General features: G+C 43.3%; 1 protein-coding gene across 2 annotated transcripts in view; it reads right to left on the bottom strand.

The window, feature by feature from the left end:
• cntln (centlein, centrosomal protein) overlaps positions 1-18427 on the bottom strand; it is a 354488-nt gene that overhangs the window by 298275 nt on the left and 37786 nt on the right. For both annotated transcript variants that reach the window (XM_078396868.1, XM_078396869.1), the window contains exon 4: positions 8638-8722. In XM_078396868.1, the coding sequence (XP_078252994.1) occupies positions 8638-8722 (85 nt within the window). The remainder of the gene's footprint in view (positions 1-8637; positions 8723-18427) is intronic.

The raw sequence follows: 18427 nt of genomic DNA, 5'->3' as shown, positions 1-18427 counted from the left end.
TCCAGCATCTTTTTCTAGTGGTCCAATGTTCACTCCTGTCTCTCTTTCACTCTTTATATATCTGAAAAAAACTTTTCAAATCCTCTTTTATATTATTGACGAGTTTACCTTCATATTTGATGACCTTGCAGATTCCAGGTCAACAATTCAGGACCTGCGGTCCAAGACAAACCAACACTTGCTGCAGATGTGGTCACCGGGAACCATAATGTGGTCCACCAGCTCCCAAATCATGCAGCCACAGCGCATAGAAACACAGAAAAATAGGTGCACGAGTCGGCCATTTGGTTCTTCGAGCCAGCACCGCCACTCAATATGATCATGGCTGATCATCTAAAATCAGTACCCCATTCCTGCTTTCCCCCCATATTCCTTGATTCCTTTAGCCCCAAGAGCTAAATCTAACTCTCTCTTAAAAACATCCAGTAAATTGGCCTCCACTGCCTTCTGTGGCAGAGAATTCCACAGGTTCACAACTCCCTGGGTGAAAAGGTTTTTCTTCATCTCAGTCCTAATGGCCTACCCCTTATTCCTAAACTGTGACCCCTGGTTCTGGAGCCCCCCAACATGGGGTACATTTTTCCTGCATCTAGCCTGTCCAATCCTTTAAGAATTGTATATGTTTCCATAAGATCCTCTCTCATTCTTCTAAATTCCAGTGAATACAAGTCCAGTCGACCCATTCTTTCATCATATGTCAGTCCCGCCATCCCGGGAATTAACCTGGTGAACCTACACTGCACTCCCTCAATAGCAATAAGGTCTTTCCTCAAATTAGGAGACCAAAATTGCACACTATATTCCAGATAAGGTCTCATCAGGGCCCTGTACAACTGCTGTAGGATCTCCTTGCTCCTAAACTCAAATTCTCTCACAATGACGGTCAACATGCCATTAGCTTTCTTCACTGCCTGCTGTACCTGCACGCTAACTTTCAGTGACTTATGTACAAGCACACCCAAGTCGCATTGCACCTGCCCTTTTCCTAATCTGACATCATTCAGATAATAATCTGCCTTCCTGTTCTTGCCACCAAAGTGGATAACCTCACATTTATCCACATTATACTGCATTCACCATGCATCTGCCCACTCACCCAACCTATCCAAGTCACCCTGTAGCCTCATAGCATCCTCCTCACAGTTCACACTGCCACCCAGCTATGTGTCATCCGCAAACTTGGAGATGTCACATTTAATTCCGTCGTCTAAATTGTTAATGTATATTGTAAATAACTCGGGTCCCAGCACTGAGCCTTGCGGTACCCCACTAGTCACGGCCTGCCATTCTGAAAAGGACCCGTTAATTCCTGCTCTTTGCTTCCTGTCTGCCAACCAGTTCTCTATGCATGTCAATATCCTACCCACAATACCAGTATGCTCTAATTTTGCACAATAATCTCTTGTGTGGGACCTTGTCAAGGGCTTTTTGAAAGTCCAGATACACCACATCCACTGGCTCTCCCTTATCCATTCTACTTGTTACATCCTCAAAAAATTCCAGAAGATCAGTCAAGCATGATTTTCCCTGTATAAATTCATGCTGACTTTGACCGGTCCTCACTGCTTTCCAAATGCGCTGCTATAACACCTTTAACAATCCACTTGTTATAACATCTTCCCCACTACCGATTTAAGGCTAACTGGTCTATAATTCCCCGTTTTCCCTCTCCTCCTTTTTTTAAAAGTGGAGTTACATTGGCTACCCTCCGGTCCACAGGAACTGATCCAGAGTCGAGAGAACATTGGAAAATGATCACCAATGCATTCACGATTTTGAGGGCCACCTCTTTGAGTACTTATTGAGATGCTGCCTGACCTGCTGAGTTACTCCAGCATTTTGTGAATAAACCTCTTTGAGTACTCTGGGATGCAGACCATCAGGTCCTGGGGATTTATCTGCCTTCAGTCCCAACAGTTTACCGAACACCATTTCCTGACTAATGTGGATTCCCTTCAGTTCCTCCCTCCAACTAGATCCTCTGTCCCTTAGTATTTCTGGGAGATCGTTTGTGTCTTCTTCGTGAGGACAGAACCAAAGTACTCGTTTAACTGTTCTGCCATTTCCTTGTTTCCCATTATAACGTGATCTCCCAACATCACGTGATCCTGCATCCCTACTTTATTTATTTACAACTCCTTTTACTTGTACAGGAAGGAACTGCAGATGTTGCCTATAGACCAAAGGTAGACACAAAATGCTGGAATAACTCAGCGGGGCAGGCAGCATCTCTGGAGAGAAAGAATGGGTGACGTTTCAGGTTGAGACCCTTCTTCAACTTTTACTTCATTTATTGTCAATGGCTCCTTTTTATTCCCACTGCTGCTGCTCTGCCTCTGGGCTTGAAATCGGCTCACTTGCTCGCTCGACACTCCTTTCCTCTGCCCTTCTTACTAAAGCCCCTTGAGCCAAAGCCTCAGTTCTGCACTTGGCCACAGCACTGAGGCTCAATACAACCTCTCCCAACATGACTGCTCCCAATATGTCGCTCCGTTAGAGTGCACTTTCCTTTTATTGGCTGCTGCATCTCTTCATCAGCCAATCAAACACCTTCTTCTTTAAATGTCTTGCCTATTCAATCAAGAAAAAAGTTAACTCCCTCTTCCACTCATTTTTCAAAGTTGATTTCTTTTCTTCAAGAGACTGCTCACCCCCTCTCTCCTTGACTTTTGAAAATAGAAAAAAATCTCAGTTCTGTACCTACCCTTCCTTTTATTATTTTCACAGATAAGATTTAATAGGGACCCAAGGAGTAACTTTTTCGCACAAAGGGTGGTGGATAAATGAAACAAACTGCCAGAGGAGGGAGTTGAGACAGGTACTTATGACAGCATTTAAAAGATATTTGGACAGGTACATGGATAGGAAAGGTTTGGAGGGATATGGGCCAAAATAGGCAGGAGGGACCAGTGTAGATGGGACATTTTGGTCAGACCTGTTTCCATGTTGTATGATTCTATGACTTACAATGAAGGTTTCTCGGGCTCCAGTTAAATTAAAAAGCTGAAAATATGTTTTTCAAGAAAAGCAATATTTTTAATCAGTGTATAATAAAAGCCAGTTTCTACATTATGTCAATTTTTGAAGAGATTTGATAAGGTGCCTATTCGAACCTTTGCAACTAAAGCCAGTTTAATTTATTGTCATGAAGGCCATCAAATGAGTACGATTAACAATGTGCTACTCGTCTCCTGTCTCCTTCCCACCCTCCATCCAACTACAGCAACTCCCCTCTCTTGCAGACAGCCACTTGGCTCCCTCTTCCCCAACCTTCATCCTCTTTCCTCTGACTCTCTGCTGTGCTCTTTATGTATGTTCTGCCTCTCAACCTCACATCGAGCCACATTTCACTCCATCACCAAATCTCCTTCCCCAACACCCCCACCCTCCCACCCTCTACTCCATCCAGCCCTCCCGTGTACCTCTGAAACCCGAGCTGCTTGCCATTTCAAAGCTCGCAGAGGTAGTATCAATGCTGCCTTTGCAAAATTCACTGAACCTCTCGCCTGCATAAGCCACCAGCATTTTCAAACAGACCTACATCTTCAGCACCAACCCCCGGATTGCACTCAGACAATAGCATTCAAAGGACAGGCTACGTCATCCACATGCTTGGCACAACACATTCTATTCCGAGCTCCGTAAAGTCAAAAGATTAATAGGTGAAAGATCCAACAATTCAAGGATGTTTTTAAGCCTCTGAAAATATGTGCCAATCAGTCTGGCCAATGGTCACTTGTAAGGCAGAAAGAATATTTGGGATAGCATTCTTCAAGGCCTACAGATGATCAGTGTAAGTAGCAAAAAGAATGTACCATCTCCCAAACACTCTACTCATCTTCCATGTGACAGGGTCTCGACCCGAAACGTCACCCATTCCTTCTCTCCCGAGATGCTGCCTGACCTGCTGAGTTACTCCAGCATTTTGTGAATAATTCCATGTGACAGTCTGCAGGTTCTACAGTAGCCTCATTAGTCACCTCAGAACTGATTAGGAGTATATAAAATTATGAAAGGCTTAGGCAGGGGAGACAGACAGAACCTTTTCCCCACAGCAGAAATGTCAAAGAAGGCAGAGCTTTAAGGTCAGAGGGGTAAAGTTTAAATGAGATGTACAGGGCAAGTGTGTTTCATGCAAAGAAAGTGGTGGGTGTCTGGAACACGCTGCGAGGGGTAGTGGTGGAAGCAGATACAATAATGGAGCTTAAGATGCTTTTAGAGAGGCACGTGAAAAAATAGGAAATGGAGGGATATGGATTACGTGCAGAGAGAGATTAGGTTAATTATTATGTTTGGCACAAACATTGTGGGTTGAGCTTATGTGCTGCACTACTCAATGTTCATCTCACGTGAGGTATATAAAGAAGTAATGTGAGGCTCATACCGAAGAAGAGATGAAGCCTGAGGCACAAATGCCATGATTGTATTAAATGGAGAGGAGGCTTAAAGGGCGAGGTGGGCTATTCCTATGCCAGACTCCTCTGTATTTGGAGATTATGGAGGAATTAGTTATGATCTTTCAAAATCACTCTGGTTCCAGACGATTGAAAATTTGCAAATATTACTCCGCTGTTCAAGAAGGGAGTAAAGCAGAAGAGTGGAAACTATAGGGCGGTTAGCCTGACTTCAGTGGTTGCTATGATTTTTGAGTCTATTATAAAGGATGAGGTGTCTGAGTACTTCGAAGCACACGATAAAATAGGCCGAAATCAGCATGGTTTGGTGAAAGGGAGATCTTGCCTCAGGAACCTGTTGGAATTCTTCAAGGAACTAAATAGCAGAGTCAATGGCCAAAGGAGAGTCAGTAGATGTGGTTTACCTGAATTTTCAGAAGGCCTTTGATAAGGTGCCGCACGTGAGGCTGCTAAAGAAGATGAGCGGCCATGGAATCAAAGGGAAGATAGTAGCATGGATAGCAGGTTGGCTGGATGGCAGAAGGCAAAGAGTGGCAATAAAGGATGCTTTTTCTGGTTGGCTGCGAGTGACCAACGGAGTTCCACAGGGGTCGGTGCTGGGGCTGCTACTCTTCACGACAGAACTTTATAGCAATGCTTATCAATGATTTAGATGAGGGAATTGAAGGCTTTGTGGACAGGTTTGCAGATAATATGAAAATAGGTTGAGGCAGTAGTGTAGAGAAAGTAGGGACTGCAGAAGGACTTGGACAGGTTGGGAGAGTGGGCTGAGAAGTGGCAGATGGAATACAGCTTAACAAAGTGTGGAGTCATGCATTTTGGTAGTAGGAATAAAGCAGACCTCCCAAAATTTCATTTTACAAATTCATAATTTTGATGTCCAAAATTCAGAATTTTACATCAAAATTCATAATATGGCGCTTAATGCAACTTTTCAGCAAAAAAAAAGTATGCGCGCCAAATGCGCAAAGACTATTATTATAACAATCTGTGTAAGAAAATAACTGCAGATGCTGGTACAAATCAAAGGTATTTATTCACAAAATGCTGGAGTAACTCAGCAGGTCAGGCAGCATCTCAGGAGAGAAGGAATGGGTGACTTTTCGGGGCGAGACTCTTCTTCAGACAGTCTGTAGTTCTTGGACTACATGTACAATGTCAAGCCTATCATGAGTATATTCTGCTATTTATAGAAAGGTTATTGAACGGAGATACTTTTTGCAACACAAAGAAAAAATTGTTTTGTTTTGTTTTTTCTATTTTGCTTTTTCCTTACACATCCCAATTCTCTTGGTATTGAATTAAAAAACAATGGTCGTAAAATGTATGACTAAGTTATGAAGAAAGAGTTGATATGTGCGACTCGACTAAGCATGCGGAAGTACTTGTTGAAGTAAATTTGCACATTAATTGATAATCAGCTCAAAAAGGTGGTAATTGGCATTTCTATATTTTAACCCTGTCTTAATTAATTAATTAATATAGTTATATAAACTTGCACTTAAATTTAATATTTACTCATTACAGTTCCACCACTGATTTTCTGGTACTCTTGGTTCCAGAGCTTTGCTGGTTTATCCAGCTGGCCAAAGAAGTCGGCTGTGGGTATAGATGTGCTGGCTCCAGCTGGGCTGGAGTTCCAGAGCCCCGGCCACAGGTTGCAAATTTAACCCACCGATCGGCCATGGAAGTCCCGATGACGTTGAGATTGGCTGCCTTGCCCAGACTAGGTGCCACATTTTCGGGGAGACTTCCAGGGCAGGGGAATTTCTCGCGGAACCCCTAGGGACCTCTAGCGGCCGAATTGACAAATTGCAATTACCGACTGTTTTGCACTAAAATGTGATGCGAAATCGGAATGGCAGAAATGAAATAAGAAAACAGAAACTTTCCGCCAAATTCGGAAGGGTTGGGAGGTGTGAATAAAGGCATAAATTGTTTTCTAAATGGAGAGAGAATTCATAAATCGAAGTGCAAACGGACGTGGAAGTGCTGGTGCAGGATTCCCAAAAAGTTAATTTGCAAGTCGAAACGGTGGTCAGGAGGACAAATGCAATGCCTGCATTTATTTCGAGAGGGCTAGAATACAAAAACTGGGATGTAATGCTGAGGCTTTATAAGGCACTGGTCAGAATGCAATTGGAGAATTGTGAGCAGATATGGGACCCATATCTGAGGACGGATGTGCTGGCATTGGAGAGGGTCCAGAGGAGGTTTAGATCCCAGGAATGACTGGATTAACATATGATGAGCACTTGAAGGCACTGGACATGTACTCGCTGAAGTTTAGAAGAATGAGATGGTATCTCAGATATAGGTCCCATAACTGCTCATTCCCCAATGGCTATTCTCGAGAAAGACCAGGGTAGAATGAATGTGGAGAGGATGTTTCCACTGGTGGGAGAGTCTTGGACCAGAGACCATAGCCTCAGAATAAAAGAATGTACCTTTAGAAAGGAGATGAAGAGGATTTTTTTTAGTCAGAGGGTGGTGAATCTATGGAATTCATTGCCACAGATGGCTGTGGAGGAAGTCAATGAATATTCGTAAGGCAGAGATTGACAGATTCTTGAGTAGTAAGGGTGTCAGGGGTATGGAGAGAAGGCAGGAGAATGAGGTTGAGAGGGACAGATAGATCAGCCATGATTGAATGGTGAAGTAGACTTGATGGGCAGAATGGCCTAATCCAGCTCCTACAAAGTATGAGCATAAGTAAGCAGCAGGATAGATAAAGGAAAGTCAGTGGATGTTGTATACTTTGATTTTCCGAAGGCCTTTGATAAGGTGCCGCATGTGAGGCTTCCAAACAACATGGGATCTCATGGTATTAGAGGAAAGATGGTAGTAGGGATAGAAGATTGGTAGACTGGCAGAAGACAAAGTGTTAGAAAAAAGGGGCTCTCTCTAGTTGGCTGCCGGTGACCAGTGGTGTTCCACAAGGTTTGGTGTTGGATGTTAATCCTCTGGATAATGGAATTGATAGCTTTGTGGCCACCTTTGCAGATGGTATGAAGATAGGTGAAGGGGCAGGTAGTGTTGAGGAAACAGGGAGTCTGCAGAAGGACTTGGACAGATTGGGAGAGTTGGCAAAGAAGTGTAAATGGCAAGCAAATTGTATGGTCATGCATGTTGGTAAAAGGAATAAAGACATAGGCTACTTTTTAAAATGTGGAGAGGATTCAGAAATAGGAGTTGCAAAGGGACTTGAGAGTGGTGGTGCAGGATTCCCAAAAGGTTAGTTTGCAGATTGAGTCAGCGGTAAAGAAAGCAAATGTAATGTTAGCATTCATTTTGGGGGGAATAGAATACAAAAACAAGGATGTCATGCTGGGGCTTTATTAGGCGCTGGTGAGGCTACATTTAAAACCACATGGACCCGTTGGGCCCAAATCTCTCCTGCATTGGTGCAGCACACTCTTCTCCCTCCCCCTCCCCCTCCCCCTCCTCCCCCTCCCCCTCCTCCCCCTCCCCCCCTCCCCCCCCCCCCCCCTTCTCTGGGTGTAGTTCAGGAACAAACAAATGAGAGTTTTAGTATACAGATGGGGGAATCTCATTGAAACCTACCAGACAATGAAAGGACTAGATAGAGTGATGGGAGAGTCTAGGACTAGAAGGCACAGCCTCAGAATAAAAGGATGTACCTTCAAAATGGACATGAAGAGGAATTTCTTTAGCCAGAGGTGGTGAGTTTATGGAATTCATTGCTACAGGCAACTGTGGAGGTCAAGACATCAGGTATTTTTGAGGCAGAGATTGATAGGTTCTTGATTAGGAAGTGTGTCAAAGGTTACAGGGAGAAGGCAAGAGAGTGGGGTTGAGAGGGAAATATAGATCAGACATGATTGAACGGCGGAGTAGACTCGATGGAATGAATGGCCTAATTCTGCTGATATCAGAATTAAGTTGCTGATATCAATGGGATATTTGAAGTTGCATGCCACTGTTCAGAGACATTCATACCTTTTAATATATTTTTGCACTCAATGCCATGAAATCCCATTGCTGGCATTTTATATAAACAATATCATTGAAAGTGAAAAAAAAAAAGTGCTGAGGCCTTCGTGAGGTTCAAGTTATCCAGATTTAGGTTTGCTGCAGTAAAATACCTCGGAACATCAACAACAAAATGTCCACAAAACTAATACTATATATTTTTTAACAGATAGCAGCTTGTGATTATTTCTGTATTCAAGATAAAAAACAGATATTTCAATATTCTTACCTGCTCAAGTTCTGAAATCTTGTCATCCTTAACTTGGAGAATGTCTAAAACCTTTCTGTCCTTGACTTCAGTTTTCTGCTTTTCCCTTAAGGCAGGAGAATAGTCAGCAATTAGTCAGACTCTTACTGTGTATTCGCCATGAAATGTTGCATCTCTCATTGATTAACCTACTCCTGACTATTACAACTAGGCTGTCAACTGTACAATTAATAAATCAACAGCTGGAAGTTAATCTTATTATGGATTGGGCAAATCAAATTGACAAAGATAAAATGGAGAATGAGTTCATGGAGTGTACTTAGAATAGTTTTTTGGGACAAGACATTGTAAATTCAACCAGGGAAAAGGCTATTTTAAATCTGGTCCTGTGACGAGGCCATATTAATTAATGATCTCATCATAAAAGATCCACCAGGGAACAGTGATCATAACATGACAGAATTTCACATTCTATTTGAGAGTGAGAAACATGGGTCTGAAATTAACATGCTAAATTTAAAAGAAATTGCAAAAGGTATGAAAGGAGCATTAGCTGAAGTCAACTGGAAAAAGGTGAAATGGTAAGGCTGCAGATAAACTATGACAGACCTTAAAGGAGATACTTCATAATTCTAAACAATCATTGATTAGAGTCATACAGCATGGAAACAGGCCCTTCGGCCCAACTTGACCACGCCGACCAGCACACCCCATCTAACCAGTCCCACTTGCCTGCATTTGGCCCATTTTGCTCTAAAGCTTTCCTATACGTGTACCTGTCCAAATGTTATTTAAATGTTGTGATAGTCCATGCCTCAACTTCCTCTTCCGGTTCTTGATTTCCCTAATATGGGGAAAAAGATTCTGTGCATCTCCCCTCTCCATTCCCTCATAATCTTGAACGCCTCTCTAAGATCAACCCTCAACTTCCTGCGCTCCAAGGAATAAAATACTAGCCTGCTGAACCTCTCCCTATGGCTCAGGCCCTCGAGTCCTTGCAATATCCTCATAAATCTTCTCTGCACCCTTTCCAGTTTAACAACATCTTTCCTATCAAAGGGTGACCAAAACTGAACACAATCCAAATGTGGCCCCGCCAATGTCTTGTACAACTGTAACATAACATCCCAACTTCTATACTTAGTACTCTGTGATGAAGGCCAATGTGCCAAAAGCCTTCTTGACCACCTTATCTACCTGTGAAGCCACTTTCAAGGAACCATGTATCCATACCCTAGATCTCTCTGCTCTACAACACTTCGGCCCCTAGGGTTTTTCTTTGAACAGAGACCCAATTGGTTCCCTTCAATTAACACTCTCCTCCACCTGGCAGGAACTTGTTACTGGTCTCAACAACTTCTCTTTTGACTTCTCTCACTTTTTTCAAGTCAAAAGTGTAGCCATGGGCACTCGCATGAGCCCCAGCTATGGTTTCCTTTTCGTTAGTTATGTTGAACATTCCTTGTTCTAAACGTACTCCAGCACCATTCCCCAACTCCTCAAAATCGACAACTGCATCGCTCGCGGCTGCATCCTGCACCTGTGGAGAAATTGATTTCTTCAACTTTACCACTAACTTCCATCCTGCCCTCAAATTCACCTGGACTATCTGAAGAAGGGTCTCGCCCCAAAACATCACCTATTTCTTTTCTCCAGAGATGCTGTCTGACCCGCTGAGTTTCTCCAGATTTTTGTGTCTCTCTTCGGTTTAAACCAGCATCTGCAGTTCCTTCCTACACCTCTCTCCCCTATCCTGATCTCTCCATCACAGGGGACAGACCATCGACTGACATTTTCTACAAACCCACCGCCTCCTACCTCGACTACACCTCCAACACTGCCTCTTGAAAGTACGCCATCCCTTATTCTGAATTTCTCCATCTCTACTGCATGTGCTCCCAAGATGAGACTTTCCACTCTGGAATATCAGAGATGTCCTCTTTCTTCAGTAAATGTGTTTTCGCCCCTGCTGTCATAGATGGGTGACTAGATAGAGAATAAGACCTCTTAGAAACCTAAGCAGGCATCTCAGCGTGGAGCCGAAGAAAATGGGCAAGGGCCTTCCTTAATGAGTATTTCCCCTCTGCATTTATTGAAAGATGTGAAGACTGGGGAACTTGGGACAGTTAATAGAAGTGTCTTGAAGACAATCAGTATGACAGTTGAGAGGTGCTGAATGTCTTAAGGCGAATGAAGGTGGTTAAATCTCCCGGTCCAGATCAGATATACCAAAGGACACTGTGGAAATCTAGAAAAGATTCCCCCCCTGGCTGATATACGAATCAGCATTTGATATGGGTGAGGTGCCAGAGGACTGGAAGGTGACTAATGTTGGGTCTCTATTTAAGAAGGGTTGCAAGGAAAAGCATGGGAACTATAGACCAGTCATCCTAATGGTTGTGGTAGACAACTTAATGGTGAGTATTCTGATGGATAAGGTATATATACATTTGGATAGACAGGGGATGATTGGGGAGAGTTTAGTGTGGTTTTGTATGTGGGAGATCCTGTTTCTTTAATCTGATTGAGGTTTTTGAGAAGGTAACTAAAAAGATTAATGTGAGCAAAGTTAAAGACATTATCGATATGGACATTGGGCAAGGCATTTCAAAAGGTTCTGCTTGGTAAGCAGCTCTGGACTCGTGATGTGGCTCAAGGATCAGTGCTGGGCCCTTTGCTGCTCGTTGTTTATATCAACAATTTGGATGAGAATGTACAAGGCATGATTAGCACGTTTACAGATAACACGAAAGTGAGTGACATTGTAGATAGTGAAAAAGGTTATCAAACATTGTAGCAGGATCTTATCAGTTGGGCAGGTGGTGGAGAGTCCAGGACCAGAGGCCAAAGCCTCAGAATAAAAGGAGATACCTTTAGAAAGGAGATGAGGAGAAATTTATTTAGTCTGAGTGTGGTGAATCTGTGGAATTCATTGCCACAGATGGCAGTGGAGGCTGTCAATAGATATTTTTAAGGCGGATATTGACAGATTCTTGATTAGTAAGGGTGTCAGGAGGTATGGGGAGAAGGCAGGAGAATAGGGTTCAGAGGGGAAGATAGATCAGCCATGATTGACTGGCAGAGTGATGGGCTGAATTGCCTAATTCTGCTCCTATAACCTATGAACATGAGTCGAGTAATGTACCATCACGACATTTAAGACATTTGGACAGGTAGCTGGATAGGATAGGATTAGAAGGATATTGGCCAAACGCAGACAGGTCTGACTAATGTAGATGGGGCACGTTGGTTTGCGTGGGCAAGCTGAGCCGAAGAGCCTATTTCCACGCTGTACAACTTTATGACTCTAAAGGTCCCTCACCCGTGTCTCCTCTTTGTGCTGCAGTTCTACTCTCCACCTTCACCCTGGTCATCATCTTTCACCTACATCCAAAACATATTTCTTGGACATTTCTGCTACTTTCAAAATGATCCCAGCATTTGTCCCATCTTTTCATCCCCATCCCTTTACGTAGAGACCACTCCCTCCATAACTCTTTGGCTCACTCATTCCTTCCCAACCAGCTGGTTCCCTCTGCAGTTACTTACCCCTTCAATCGCAGGAGATGTAATACCTGTCCCTCCCTCACAATTTATCCAGGGTCACCAGCAGCCCTTCCAGGTGAGACACAGGGTCACAAGCATCTCTTCAAACCGTGTCGACTGCATTCCATGCTTACAAGGTGGCCTCCTTTACATCAGTGTCCAAGCCCAAACTCGGCAACCATTTCACAAAACATTTGCTCTTTGTCTGCCAAAGCCCAGTGGATTTCCCAGTTGCTAACCATTTTAACTCTTCTTCCCGGTGCCACATCAACCTTTCTGGCTTCGGCCTCCTCCTTTTCCAGTGAGGTCAAGCAATTTTAAGTGGTACATGTCAACCCCTCTCTTTTCCCTGTTCCCTTACCCCACCCTGGTGCACACACATTTTTCCTATCATCCTGCCACTCTTCCCCTCTCCCTGTTCCCTTCCTTGTAGATCCCTCCCTTTAGCTGCACATTTAGCACCATTTCTCTCCCTATCTGACACCCTCTTAACCCCTTTTCATTTTACTACCAATTGAACAGCCGTCTCCTGTATCCACCCATCACTTGCCAGGTTTTGTCATCCCCCCCAACCTCTGTTCCAGTTCTCTCTCTCGTACTACAATCAGTCTGAAGAAGGTCCTGACCTGAAATGTTGCCGATCCATTCCCTCCACAGATGCTAACTGACCCGCTGAGTTACTCCACCACTTTGTTTTGCTGTGGACATGGTGTATTTGGATTTTCAAATGAACATTTGGTATGGTGAGGTGCCATATAAAAGATTATTGCACAAGATCACAGCAAGGAGGGTCACATATCAGCATAGATACAAGATTGGAGAGACAAGAGACTGCAGATGCTGAACTCGCAAGCAAAAACAAAAAGATTGATTACTTTACGGAAAACAAAGTGAAAAAAATAAGCTGCTGGAAAAATTCAGCTTGTCAGGCATCAGGTAAGGAAAGAAATGGACAGACAACTTTTAGGATCAAGAGCCTTCTTCAGATTTGCACACCTATTTTCTATGTTTCTATGAGCAACGAGGATAGATTTAACAGGCATAAATTAGGTGAATGTGGGGAAATACAAATACCGATGCACGGAGTCTTGTATCCTCTTACGCGAGATATAAAATTAGCGCATAGCGACAGGTAGTAATGAGGCAACTGAAATGCGAGACTGTAGAAATGCCACAGTGAGGCCCCATGCAAACTGGAGGAACAAAATTGCATATTCCACTTGGGTAGTTGCAACCCAACGGTATGAATATTGAAATTCCCAATTTTTAAGTAACCTCTAATAATCCACTACTCCCCTCCATGTGGTCCACCTCCGCACCCACTTATTTCGTCCCTTCACCTTCATTCCTTCTTATTAGAGTTGCTGCCTCACAGCCCCTGTGACTTTTGGCTCGATCTGTGTGAAGTTTGCACATTCTCCCTCTCACTATATCGGTTTCCTCCAAATCCCTTCCATACTGCTAAAATGCATGTTAATTAATCACTAATTGGCCTAGTATAGGTGACCTTAGAATCTGTGAGGAATTGATAGAAATGCGGGAAGAGTAAAAATGGTGCTTGATGTACAGCATGGAATTGGTGGGCCAAAGAGCCTGTTTGCATGCTGCACAACTAAACAATTTTCCAATATGTGTTGGTATGAGCATTGGTATTTCTGAACCTGGAGTACAGCACACAGTTTTGGTCTCCTAATGCAAGGAGAGATATTTTGTTGATGTTGACAATACAGAGAAGTTTCACCATGTTCATTCTTGGAATGATTAGCCTTGAGATAACATTAAACAGTACAGCACAGGAACAGGCCCTTCGGCCCACAATGTTTGTGCCAAATTCAACTAATCTCTTGTCTGCATGTGAAACATATTCCTCCACACTCCACAGGCTTATCTAAATGGCTCTTAAATGCCACTATCGTAGCTGCAGAATTAGGCTATTCGGCCCTTGGAGTCTGCTCCACCATTCAAGCATGGCTGATCTACCTTTCCCTCTCAACCCCATTCTCCCGCCTTCTCCCCATAACCTTTGACACCCTTACTAAACAAGAATCTGTCAGTCTCCACTTTAAAAATACCTAATGACATGGCCGCCACAGCCATCTGTGGCAATGAATTCCACAGATTTACCGTCCTCTGATTAAGGAAATTCCTCCGCATCACCATTCTAAAGGTATTCCGAGGCAGAATCTCCTACTTGTAGAAACATCCTCCACACATCCAATCTATCCAGGCCTTTCACTATTCGATAAGTTTCAATGAGGTCCCTCTACACCCCAGTGAATACTGGCCCAGTGCCTGTAAAAATTTTATCCACTGATATTTCATTTTATATATTTCTATCAGGTCTCCTCTCAACTCCAAAGCTCCAGAGGAAACGATCCAAGTTTATCCAATCTTTCCTTGTCGCAAATACCCAGGCGGGCATATTGGTAAACCTCGTCTGCGCCCTCTCCGAAGCTTCCACATCCTTCATGTAATGGGGTGACCATAACTGCAAACAATACTCCAAATGCAGCCTAATCAATGTTTCATAAAGCTGCAACATAACTTCCCTACTTCTATACTCAATGCCTGAACCGATGAAGGCAAGCATAGTTTGTCTCTTTATCACTATCTACTTGTGTTGCCACTTTCAGGGAGCTAGGGACTTGGATGAGAGCCAAGTTGCCTTTGATCATGAACTTGAAGACTCACGGAATAAAAATCTGGCACTCAAAAAACAGAGGTCATGCTCCAACTTTATTGGTATTGGTTTATTATTGTTGTGATACTGTGACAAGCTTTGTTTGCGTCGTGTCCAGTCAAATCATTCAAGCCATACATAAGTAAAACAGGTAATGCAAAGAAAAAAGTACAAGAGTGCAGAATACCGTATTATACCATTTTAGTGTTTCAGCTACAGAAAAAGTGCAGGTAAAAAAGTCCGAGAGCCACAATGAAGCAAGTTAGGAGTTGAGAACAATACCACCTCTCATTCAATAGTCTGATAACAGGGAAAAAGCTGTTCCTGAATCTGTTTGGACATGCTTTCAATCTTTTGTATATTCTGCCCAATGGGAGAGAGAAGAGGGAATTACAAAGGTGTGAATAGTCCTTCATTATGTTGGCTGCTTTCCCAAGACAGAGTGAAGTATAGGCAAAGTTGATGGATGGGAGGTAGGCTGGTTTGCGTGATGAACTAGGCCACTTCCACAACTCTCTGAAATGTTTACAGTCTTGCGCAAAGTTCCTCCAGCAACTTGCTTTTGTTCTGGACTCTTGCAGTTTCGTGTCTCCAAGTAAATCCTAATATTAATTCTTGATGCATGTTCTAAGTTGAAGAATTTGTGGGAAAATATTGGAAATTATTCTTAAAACACACATGATTTCCAATGGATCAATCATCTATCGAGAGTTTTCCTTAATGTTCTCCAACAATAAACAATTGTTAGAAAATTTATGATACATTCCCCACTTACAATGAAGAATCCATGAAAACCGTTACTCAGATTGACTGATGAAAATAAATATTTTCTGTTGATTTCACCAGAAGGGATATGGAACCAGTTATATTTGGGTGGGGTAGGATGAGTTGATCTTTTTTAAGAAAGCTTTCAATCCGTCAAAAATATCCAATCAGTGTAATGCTTTTAGTGGTCTTTTACAAGATTTCAGAATGTTAAAAACATTTAGTTTTGACATTGCTGACAGCCAAGTAGATTGGAGAATTGGCACAAAAGGGGACATCGTATTGGCAAAGCTTGTTCTGCACCATCACAGACCGGCACCATAGGCGAGGAGGGTAAGGGGCCAGCTGATTGGGGAAGAGCTGAGCTATAATGCAGGGGCCATAGTGAGATGCTGTTTTGGGGTTCAAGTGTTCCGTTTGCAGTATCAGCGCCGAGGCTTTGTTGAGAAAAGCTTCAGCAAGGAGACATAGAAACATAGAAAATAGGAGCAGGAGTAGGCCATTCGGCCCTTTGAGCCTGCACCGCCATTCAATATGATCATGGCTGATCATCCAGCTCAGTAGCCTGTACCTGCTTTCTCTCCATACCCCCTGATCCCTTTAGCAAAAAGGGCCACATCTAACTCCCTCTTAAATATAGCCAATGAACTGGCCTCAACTACCTTCTGTGGCAGAGAATTCCACAGACTCACCACTCTCTGTGTGAAGAAATGTTTTCTCATCTCGGTCCTAAAAGACTTCCCCCTTATCCTTAAGCTGTGACCCCTGGTTCTGGACTCCCCCAACATCGGGAACAATCTTCCCGCATCTAGCCTCTCCAACCCCTTAAGAATTTTATATGTTTCTATAAGATCCCCCCTCAGTCTTCTAAATTCCAGCGAGTACAAGCCCAGTCTATCCAGTCTTTCCTCATATACAAGTCCCGCCATCCCAGGGATTAATCTGGTGAACCTTCTCTGTACTCCCTCTAAGGCAAGAACGTCTTTCCTCAGGTTAGGAGACCAAAACTGCACACAATACTCCAGGTGCGGTCTCACCAAGGCCCTGTACAACTGCAGCAGAACCTCCCTGCTCCTAAACTCAAATCCTCTTGCTATGAATGCCAACATACCATTCGCTTTCTTCACTGCCTGCTGCACCTGCATGCTTGCTTTCAATGACTGGTGCACCATGACACCCAGGTCACGTTGCATCTCCCCTTCTCCCAATCGGTCACCATTCAGGTAATACTCTGCTTTCCTGTTCTTGCCGCCAAAGTAGATAACCTCACATTTATCCACATTATATTGCATCTGCCATGCATTTGCCCACTCGCCTAATCTATCCAAGTCACTCTGCAGCCTCCTAGCATCCTCCTCGCAGCTAACACTGCCACCCAGCTTCGTGTCATCCGCAAACTTAGAGATGTTGCATTCAATTCCCTCGTCCAAATCATTAATATACACTGTAAATAACTGGGGTCCCAGCACTGAGCCTTGCGGTACCCCACTAGTCACTGCCTGCCATTCCGAAAAGGACCCGTTTATTCCTACTCTTTGCTTCCTGTCCGCCAACCAATTTTCTATCCACCTCAAAACTGAACCCTCAATACCGTGTGCTTTAAGTTTGTACACCAATCTCCTATGTGGGACCTTGTCGAAGGCCTTCTGAAAGTCCAGATATAACACATCGACTGGTTCTCCCTTATCCACTCTACTAGTTACATCCTCAAAAAATTCTATAAGATTCGTCAGACATGATTTGCCTTTGGTAAATCTATGCTGACTTTGTCCGATGATTTCACCATTTTCCAAATGTGATGCTATCACATCTTTAATAACTGACTCTAGCATTTTCCCCACTACCGATGTTAGGCTAACTGGTCTATAATTCCCCGTTTTCTCTCTCCCTCCCTTTTTAAAAAGTAGGGTTACATTAGCTACCCTCCAGTCCTCAGGAACTACTCCAGAATCTAAAGAGTTTTGAAAAATTATCACTAATGCATCCACTATTTCTGAGGCTACTTCCTTAAGCACTCTGGGATGCAGCCTATCTGGCCCTGGGGATTTATCTGCCTTTAATCCATTTAATTTACCTAACACCACTTCCCGACTAACCTGGATTTCCCTCAGTTCCTCCATCTCAATAGACCACCGGTCCCCCGCTATTTCCGGCAGACGGTTTATGTCTTCCTTAGTGAAGACAGAACCAAAGTATTTGTTCAATTGGTCTGCCATCTCCTTGTTCCCCATGATCAATTCACCTGTTTCCGACTGCAAGGGACCTACATTTGCCTTAACTAATCTTTTTCTCTTGACATATCTATAAAAGCTTTTGCAGTCTGTTTTTATGTTCCTTGCCAGTTTTCCCTCATAGTCTATTTTCCCTTTCCTAATTAAGCCCTTTGTCCTCCTCTGCTGGACTCTGAATTTCTCCCAGTCCTCTGGTATGCTACTTTTTCTGGCTAATCTGTATGCTTCATCTTTTGTTTTAATACTATCCTTGATTTCCCTTGTTAGCCACGGATGCACTACCTTTCCTGGTTTGTTCTTTTGCCAAACTGGGATGAACACTTGTTGTAGTTCATCCATGCGACCTTTAAATGCCTTCCATTGCATGTCCACCGTCAACCCTTTCAGCATCAATCGCCAGTCTATCTTGGACAATTCACGCCTCATACCCTCAAAGTTACCTTTCTTTAAGTTCAGAACACTTGTTTCTGTATCGACTTTGTCCCTCTCCATCCTAATGAAGAACTCTACCATATTATGATCACTCTTGCCCAAGGGGCCTCGCACAACAAGACTGCTAACTAACCCTTCCTCATTACTCAATACCCAG

This window comes from Rhinoraja longicauda, chromosome 3 (genome assembly GCF_053455715.1).
Source record: "Rhinoraja longicauda isolate Sanriku21f chromosome 3, sRhiLon1.1, whole genome shotgun sequence".
NCBI classification, from domain to species: domain Eukaryota; kingdom Metazoa; phylum Chordata; class Chondrichthyes; order Rajiformes; family Arhynchobatidae; genus Rhinoraja; species Rhinoraja longicauda.
The sequence above is the reverse complement of the archived record's forward strand: the minus strand, read 5'-3'. Positions and strand labels throughout refer to the sequence as shown.